General features: G+C 33.6%; 1 protein-coding gene and 1 pseudogene across 1 annotated transcript; one reads left to right on the forward strand and one right to left on the reverse strand.

The window, feature by feature from the left end:
* Window positions 1-3,484: 3,484 nt before the first annotated feature.
* Window positions 3,485-9,468, reverse strand: LOC120779757 (annotated as a pseudogene).
* Window positions 4,912-5,952, forward strand: LOC120779756. The gene is made up of 4 exons (XM_040112138.1): window positions 4,912-5,049; window positions 5,123-5,264; window positions 5,318-5,537; window positions 5,606-5,952. Exons 1-4 carry the CDS (start codon window positions 5,039-5,041, stop codon window positions 5,830-5,832), a joined length of 600 nt encoding a protein of 199 aa, XP_039968072.1. The 5' UTR covers window positions 4,912-5,038; the 3' UTR covers window positions 5,833-5,952.
* Window positions 9,469-9,943: the final 475 nt, after the last annotated feature.

The raw sequence follows: 9,943 nt of genomic DNA on the forward strand, positions 1-9,943 counted from the left end.
AGATTGAGAAACTCAATTCAAAGTGGTTGTTGCTAAAAAAAATAAATCTCGTAATTCAAAACATTAAAAAGCTCGTAAAGGTGAGTTTACATCTGAGCTTGACTCTTTATTTGATATAGCTCATGCAGATGCTTCAAATTTGATAAAGATTGAAGAAGACCGTAAATTTCTAGCAGATCAGCGAGACCAGCGAAAAATGGCTATGACTAAAGTTGACAAAAGCTTAGCCAAAAAGCAGGAAAGAACTTTAAAGAGATTTAACGAAGATGAAGAGAGAAGACGAAAAGCCCAGCTCTTAGAAACGACACCTAGTACCTCCAAAGGAACATCTTTAATGTATGAGCCTTATTTCGAAATTGGACTCTCTAGTGATGAAGAATATCCAGATTCAACTTTTGTAAAGAAGAGCTCCCGGTACCAGATCACTGACCATCATGCTAATGAGCCGAGCAGTGACAAACCTGTGAAGGCTGCTAAGCAAAACTTGTTTTCTAAGCATGTGATAAGCTCTTTAGACCGCAATAAAGTGTCTGATAGAGAAGCCTTGAGGTTGATGGTCCCAATCGCTGCAGCACTGGGCCAAGACCCTAGCTCGTTGCCATTATCACGCAGCACTATTCAACGCCAAAGAAAACAAGGGCGAAAATCTTTATTTGAGGAAATAAAGCAATCTGTTTCTTTTAATGATCCAGTTATAGTTCATTGGGATGGTAAGATTATTTCCGATATTTTGAGCAATGAAAAAGTAGATCGTTTACCAGTATTAGTTTCTACAGACGGTAAGGAAAAATTGCTTGGAGTACCAAAACTTGTAAGTGGCACTGGCCATAACTCGGCTAATGCAGTATATGACGCAAGAATGATAGAATACAAGATTACGACACTAGTTTACAGTTAGTTTTTTTCGGTTTAGTCCTTGACAATTCTTACAAAAACAAATACATTGTTCAACAATTCGTGACGTGACAGTTTTGCGTTGAGAAGAACAAGCATAGAAATGCATACAAATTGTAAACAGAAAAGTAAACACTTTTTGAAATTCCCAAAATAATATTAATTCATTCGTCTTTGCAGGAAAAATTTCAGTGAAATGTTTAGAATATTGTTGCGAGAAAATATGTATATAAATAGTTTTAGGCACATCCACAATAAATAGAGTAGCATGTGTGGAAATTGTTCAAATGAAGAAAACCAGTGTAAGTGTACTGTTGTATTTATTTAAATTTCTAAGCATAAATATATTAATTTTTTAAATGGAATGTGCAGTGGCTTGTTGTAATAATTATTATGCAATTAAAGGATCGAAAACGAGCTTTTTTCAGTTTTCCGAAGCCGATTTGAAAAGTTACTTAAAAATTGGTGTTATTTTGCAAAAGAAATGATATATTTAATACTAAATTAATAATTTCACAATTCTTTTATCATAATTTCATACATCTGATACATTTGAACTTATAATATATGTATATATTAATATGCAACACAAGAAACGTCTTCTCCATTTGAATCACAACTTAATAGACAATTTTATTATCAATAGGCCGATATATTTCTTTAGAAATGATTCAAATCTTTTCACTCAACAATATTCAATCGCTTCACTAAAACTTTTCATTAAAATCGAAAGAATTAATAATATTTTGCGAATTTACAAAAGTGTTTACTTTTCTGTTTACAATTTGCAAGCCATTTGACAGTTTTTCACTCTTGTTTTTCTCAACACGCAACTATGACGTTTCGTGAAACGTGATCTATTATGGCTAGCATGCAGGCATCATATTTTAGAGATCGTTCTCAGTAAGGTATTTACTCTTTGTTTTGGACCATCCAGCTCTCCTGACATTCCCTTGTTTAAAAGGTTTCAGGCAGCATGGCCATCAATTCACTTAAATAACTTTAAACCATTGGAAAAAGCTACTGGCAATGACAATTTAAATGCAGTAAATTCTTTATTAGATATCTTAATGACGGACACCCAATCCAGAGACGATTACATGGAGTTAATAGAGCTATCACTACTTGGCCTGGGTCATTCTCTAGATAACTTTCATTGGAGAGCTCCGGGTGCCTTACACCGTGCTCGCTGGATGGCAAAACTCTTATACGCCATCAAAATCTTCTTGTTTCGTGAGGAAGATTTTTTTGAAACCACACAAAGGGAAAAATCACAGCTAGAACGCTTTGTGAAATTTGGAATGCTTGTATATGTGAAATATTGGTTTGAGGCTCCTATGGCTGCAAATACTCCTTGGTCAGACCTTTCTCTATGAAAAGACATGACTACTTATAAAGCTATTGATCCACAAATAAGTGAAGTGGTTAAAAATGCTATAAAATCCCATCTTTGGTACCTCGAGGATGAATTAGTTGGGTTGAGTTTGTTCTCAGATAAAGTAACAAATAATGCAAAGGCTGAAATTTTCAAAAAGATAAGGTATGAACCTACTGACCGAAAAGTAAGAGGTGATTCTTTGCAGGTGTTTGAAAAGTTAAAGATAAATTCAACGTTTTTAAACACAGATCCAAATGAATGGAACATCAATCAGCATTACATTGGAGGGAAACAAATCGTAAGAAACCTGAAAGTTGTTAATGATATTGCTGAGCGTGGAGTCAAACTGTTTGAAGACATCAATAAGCTTCTAACAAATGATGAAGAAGAGAAGCAGTTGCTCCTACAAGTGGTAGAAGCTAATAGAAAGTGGGTTCCGACAAAAACGACAAAGAGAGCAGTTGTTAAAAGCTTGGGGTCGGCAACTTCAAAGAAATAACCCATGTATTTTTATCCCTCTTTATTATTATATAAGATTGCGTTATTTATTAACATTATTCCATAAAATAAATGAATTTATTACTTCCTACGTAGTTGTACTTATTAAAAAAAATTATCAAAATTGCGGATTTTTTCATTTTTTCCTTAATGTTATATGTCATTGAGCACCCTCTTCCCGTTGGAATATTAAATTGAAACTTTCCCAGAATATTTGTTTTGGCGATAGCAAAAAATTTGGGGGGTGCCCCGATCTGTAAACCCGATTTAGTTTTTCGCCTATATAATATGGGCCACCCTAATGTTTACATATAACGAGATTAACTTCATTAACGAGATTAACTCGATAATCCGTAATTAAGAAACGAGATTTACCATACAAAATTTCTCTCTAGTTAATCCGAGATTAAAAATTAATCTCAGATTACACAACTAGATTAGCGGTGTTATTCCTAATTTTATAGATAATTTTTGCGAAAAAGAGGAGAAATGTCAAATGACAAAGGAAACAGAAATGGTCGACAGCGAGGGAAAGAGGTTAGCACTTTTCAGGAAAAAGAGATCAAGGTGGAACAAAGAGGAAGTTGAACTTCTTTTATGCTTGTGGAAGGAAAAATTGCCTGTGGTGTAAAACGTATTCCGCGAATGAAATTCGTGTGAAAATACATAATTTGACAAATAAATACAGGCAAGTTTATTTAATATGCATGTGCATTTATTCATATAAAAGTTTTCAAAAAATTACTAAAAATTTTACAGAGATGAGAGGAAATCTATTGGTCCCTCTGGCGGCAGCCCTTCCACATGGGAATTCTACCCTAAAATAAATAGTATCCTCGGGAGCTATAAAAGCTTTAATTTGGAAACGTTGGTGGAGGAGAGTTTAGTAAAACAAAACAGAAATTTGAAAAGTTTATATTTATTTTTATAAACTAATTTATTACAGTTAACGAAGTTGTAGACTGTGCATTACCCCTTAACAGCTTTTCCATTTCGCTGGATTCCCAGGAAGAATTGCCGTTTGTAGACGAGGAACCTGCAAGGAAAAGAAAAAAACATACTTCAAATAATACTCAAAATGAATTTTTGGAGGAATTCCGGGCTTCAAATAGAAAAATTAAGGCGGAAATTGAAGCAATTAAAGAGGATGGCAGGGAGGCCCTTCAAGTTGAAAGAGAAAGAAATGCCATCCTCGAAAAATTCTTAGAAGCATTTAAGCAAAGCATATAACAGCATATCCTTGAAAACGTGAGAATTACGTTTTACACCACGAATCTAGTCCAGGAGAAGATTTTTTTTATTATATATACATATATAACACTGTAAGCAACTGATTCTGATATATATATATATATGTATATGATTTTTTTTTTATTTTATATTGTTATGTATGTACACCCGCGGCCAAGCGTAACTTACCATTAAGAAATTTCTAGCGAAAACGTGTTCTATCACTCATTGTAACGGTACTTGTTGCTGTAATGGAATTTTTCCGTTAAGTTTTAACGAAGTGATCTCTGACTTACACAAATATAAAATAATAAAAAAAAAAATAAGTTCTGTCAAAAAAGTAAAAGTAAACCAGAACTAAAAAAAATGTTAGAAAGTGTTTGGGAGGAGGAAATTTCAAGCAGTGTTTTGGAGAAACTTGTTGGGTCAATGCCTGCTCGTATCGAAGCTGTAATATCCGCTAGAGGTGGACCGACGCCATATTAGATTTCCCGTTATTCTTTTTGAATATGTTGTAATTCCATTTTCAATTGAAACAAAAAATGTTGTAAAGTTATTACAAGAATTAGTAATAATGAAATCAAAGACTTGTGTGCAAATAAAAAAAAAGTTGTCTCAATTTAATTTTACAAATGGGCCAGATTAAAGTCAACAGATAACCAAATATATTCGAGCCATCGATATATTCCCCGTATTCTATTAAATCCATAAAAAAGTTACCCAAAGAACGAAAAAAATTGAAAATAGTGAAAAAATATCAAGTGGTAAGTTACGCTTGGCCGCGGGTGTATATAAATTTTAAGTTTTTATTAATTACTAGAGGACCATATACATAGATAATACTACTACTACCATCTATACGATTTCTATTAGTTGCATTAGGCGTGTTTTATTTGACCATCATAAGCTAATAGCTAAACCATGGACAAATAAAACGCATTTAGCTTATTTCTCATTTTCGCTTAAATATGTATTATGTTGGCAACGCGGGCAATAACAATCAGCTGATATTCAATTTATTGCAACGAAATTTTTGACATGGACAAAAGGTAAATTTGAATTTTTAAATTTGTAAACAAACTTTTCAAAAACTAAATAATTATTTATTTCGTTTATATACAGCAAAAGAAAAGTTTGGACGAAGGCCGATACACTTCTATTCCTGAAGTGCTACACTGAGAGGAAGGATGAGTTCCTGCATGCGCGGAAGAAAAAGTTCGCATATGAAAACGTCTTGGAGGGCATGGTATATCAAGGATTTACAGTAAGAATATTTTAAAGTTATTTTGTAAAAATTTATTACATTTGTTTTCACAGGATACAACAATTAATGCGGCTGCCCTTGTATCAAAAATGCGAACGCTTTTGAATGCCTACAAAACAGCGAAAGACAACGAGAAGCAGACTGGCACTTCTCCGTGCACAGTACCTTATATGCGCGAAATGAACGAAATTTTTGGCGAAAGTTGCTTGGTGTCCAACAACCACACCATAAATATTGGGACAGAACCTCAAGAGGCATTGGTTGAGTTTAGTGGTTAGTTAAAATTTAATGTTCATTATGTATTGCTTATATTGCATTCGCTTTTTTATATTTTTAAACAGGTAAGGATTCAACTGATTTTCAAACAATGCTCGACGATATGCCAAGTACTTCAAGACAGAGCCAGTCTGCACTAAGCCGTAGCATATGCATACCGAATGCAGTGTATTCACAGGAGCCGAACTCAGCAAATCCTGTTCCGAATCGTCGTTATCGGAAAAGCGCTAAAGAACGATATTTTGATAAAAAAATCGAACAAAAAAGGAAAAGTGCTGAAGTGAAGGCGTAGTTTTACGCGAATATAGAAAAACAAATACAGGATATGGCCGAAAAACAAGATATTCTAATAGAAATTGAACAAAAAAAACTGAAAATAGAGGAAGAAAAATTAAAAATTTTATAGCATTATTTTGTGAATAAAAATTAGAAAAGTTACTTGATTTCATAACGAAAATGTATTGTTTTATTTAACGGAAATATAAAATCAAGCTTATCATAAAATGAACATTTTTACATACAAATCTGCAAATGCATACGTATATGTACGTGATTATATAAAACAAATATGTCGTAAAATTATAAATAGTTTTATTATTTGAGATTGAAAATTGAAAATGTTGCTTTTACTTTTATTTAAAATTAAAATAATTAAAATTTATTAATTTCTTCGTGTTAACACTGTAAGCAACTGATTCCGACGATCTCCACTTGCTTCTCTCGCCAGCTCATTAGCAGGTTCTGGCTCCGGGTCGGCACTTTCAATTTGAGGGTCAATAATTGTATCGTCGTTTGTGATAATACATATATTGTGCATAATGCATGCCCTTGCAACTAAATTGGAAATTGCACATAAATTTCTATGCTCCGTAAATTTAAGAAGCCTTCGGAAACGTCCTTTCAGTGCGCCAAATGCATTTTCAACAACTATTCTTGCTGAAGAATGTGTTTTGTTAAAGCTGATTTGATTGGGCGTTAACGAACCATAATCTTTAAACACCGGTATGAGGTAATTTCTGCAAGGGTATGCCGAGTCCCCGAGAATAAAAGTAGAATTTGGGAATAAAATTTCCATATTACTTTCCGCTTTTCTATAAAATGCTGACCTTTTTAGCACTCTAGAGTCATGATATGATCCGGGTTCAACACAATAAATATCAACAAATTTTTTATCAGCATCGACAATGGCCTGTAGAACAATGCTATAATTACGTTTACGATCAAAATATATGTATATGTTTGTCTTTTATAGGTGCATTAATTGTTATGTGGGTACAATCAATAGCACCAATAACACCTGGTATTTGTTTCCTTTGTAAAAACTTGCGAGTTGTTTTTTCCAACACATCTCCAGTTGGCCACTTAACAAACTCATGTCCTATTGAGATAACCCACGCGACAACCCGACGAACAATCACCCATGCTGTGGACTTCGTTACACCAAACAATACGGCTAGTTGTCTGTAGGTAATTGTATTACTTAAGTACCATACATACATGTACATCATTGTTTTAGCAGGAATTTTGGCTTTTCCGGACTTCGTAGCAAATTTATATATTTTTCATTTGTTTACATTTTTATCTGTCAAAATGAGGGTTGTCGCTATTGCCAACTACTTTTTTTGGGAAAAATCATAGCTATTGTGAATGAAAAAAGCATTTTAACTGGCAATGCCTCTAGCCCAATATACAAGCTATGGCAGCTTATGACAAGCCAACATAATTATGTTAAGTCTTCCAAACAAAATAAGCTAATAGCTTAATTTGCTGGTCAAATAAAACACGCCTATTATAACTATTCGTTAATAAGATATAGCATTTTTCTGAAGCAACTTGTGTTAGTTTACAAAAAAATGGATCATAAACCGAGGAGAATGATTAGAGCATCAGGAGAAAGCTCTGTACAAAGTGGTTGCCTCGCAAGTTCATAATCCAACAGAACAACGAATAACTGATTCTGAGAAGTGTTTAAAATAAAACCGAATTTTTGCGTCGGTGTGAGACAATAAAAACATAGCTCCATCATTTCTCACTGGAGTTCAACCGACAGTCATTCTAGTGGACTGCACATGGTGAACCGGTTTTCAATCGTGGAAAGATGAAAAAATCGGCTGGATTACTGAGCCAATTATAATCTATTTCACTGCGTATTTGGTTGCAATTCTTTTCTACTATTCCAAATACTTAGCAATTGTATTAGTTTTGAGGTAGAATCTGTTTAAAATTATACGCATATATTCAAGGAAAGGAGGATGATTTGAAATATAATTTTTGTATTTATGAGTTGAATTAAATTTTGATAAAAGAGATAAAATGTGTCGTATGTCCTTACCCTGGTTCTAATCTACCTTCCCACCAATTTTCAGTTAAATCGATTTAGCCGTTCTTGAGTTATAAATGGTGTAACTAACACAACTTTCTTATAAATTATATGTATATAGCCGGAATAAAAAAATCATGCGACCGAAATTGAATGATTCAAATATTTGACAAATAAAAATATTGAAAAACAAAACAAACAAAAATTGAAAAAAAAAATTGTATGGAAAAATGTTACTTTTTGGTAATTTTCCAATTTCCCTTAACAATTAGGAGGATGAAAAATAGATGTTGCCCGATTCTCCACCCTAGCCGATATGCACGCTAAGATTCACGAAAATCGGTCCAGCGGTTTCATAGGAGTTCAATAACGTACACCGTGACACGAGAATTTTATATATTAGATTTATTTTTCTTATGAATTATTTTCTTTTGTTAATGAATTAATATTGTTATATTGTGATATATTAATATGAAAAATGAATTGACTGTAAATGAGAAAATAACCTGATAAAATAAAACACATAAACTTATATAGAAATAGAGCTATAGATTTTCTGATGTTCTCTACATTAGGGTCGTTGGTTCCAGAATTGAATAATGGATCACGTTGCTCTAGTGGGTGTGCGCTTTCGAAATTTGTTTGCATTTGCAACCATTTCGTGTTTATCATTCATTTCATTTACAAAATTGTGCAAGACGCAAGAACATTTTATTATTAATATAGCGTTTTTAATATCGTTGTCAATTCCTTTCCATATCCTTCTAAACCTTGCCTTCAGGTGGCCAAAGCGTTCTCCACAACCCTTCGAGATTTAGGTAAATGGTAATTGAAAATATTATCGTGATCCTCAGCGGCTTGGTTATAGGGATAGGGTTTCATTAGAAACGGAGTAAAGCGAAACGCCAAAGTCTCCAAGAACTACAATTGGGACATTAGTGTCACAAAGTTTTTTCGCATTCTCTTTAAGCAGAGGGTTTTGCAAAATTCTTTTCAAGTTGAATTTTTCAAATATTTGGGATTCATTACAACGACCAGGTGCTCCAACATTAATGTACATAAACCTATATCTAAAAAAATGTGTTAAGTATTTTCCAAAACATGTGTGTTGTTAACTTACCTGTAGTATACGAGGGCTAGTAAAACCATTGAGTACCAACCTTTGTAGTTGAAATAGTCAACAGCATCAGATGCGGAGGGCCTAATCTCAATACGACATCCATCTGAAGTAAATTGTATTTGCATGTTATGGGTAAAATATTTCAAATTCATGAACTTACCTACTGCGCCCAGACATTGGGGAAATCCAATCTTTCTAAATCCTTCAACGCACTCCGTAATTTTTTCTTGCGTAAGAAATGAGCTGGCTAAATATTTAGGCGATAGTATGTCCCACACCGCTCTGCAAAAGTCTTTAAGGATAAAACATACAGACGCTTTGGAAACCCCGAATAGTCTTCCAACTGTTCTGTACTCAGCAGAAGAACCAAGGGCATACAAAGCGATAGCTATTCTTTTTTATAATGGAATACATTGCCTGTATGTAGTATCACGTTTGCGAATGTTTGTTAGCTCATTACATAAAATTTTGAATGATTCCCGACTCATTCCGAAGCTCTCCTTGAAGAATTGGTCACTATTGAAAGCAACGTCGAGCTCCCAAAAATTACCGTGCCTTTCCTACAATACAACGTCAAGTGGGAATTTTAGAAAATGATGTAATTGCTTACGTGTTTCCACAAACGTTTTGGCCTATTGTTATTTATTACAAAAAGCAATAAGGAATTTTGCATTTTTATCTCAGTTAATATTTTTTCCAATCTAAGTTGTCGTCTTTTCCGTATTTCTGCCAACTTCTTATTACTGGCAGCAAACTGCGAGATACAAATATAGTACAACAAATACAAATAGTACTACAAATTTGACAGTTGATAATCTCATTTGCCTATGTAAACGCATAGATTATTGAACAAGCTTATAACGAGATTAAGTTCATATGTAAACGTACTTTTACGTTGTTGGCAAGCTTCGATAACCGATTGCAGCGTTTAAGTTTCACATCAACTGTTCGAACCTGAGGCGA

This window comes from Bactrocera tryoni, unplaced genomic scaffold (genome assembly GCF_016617805.1).
Source record: "Bactrocera tryoni isolate S06 unplaced genomic scaffold, CSIRO_BtryS06_freeze2 scaffold_11, whole genome shotgun sequence".
Taxonomy (NCBI): domain Eukaryota; kingdom Metazoa; phylum Arthropoda; class Insecta; order Diptera; family Tephritidae; genus Bactrocera; species Bactrocera tryoni.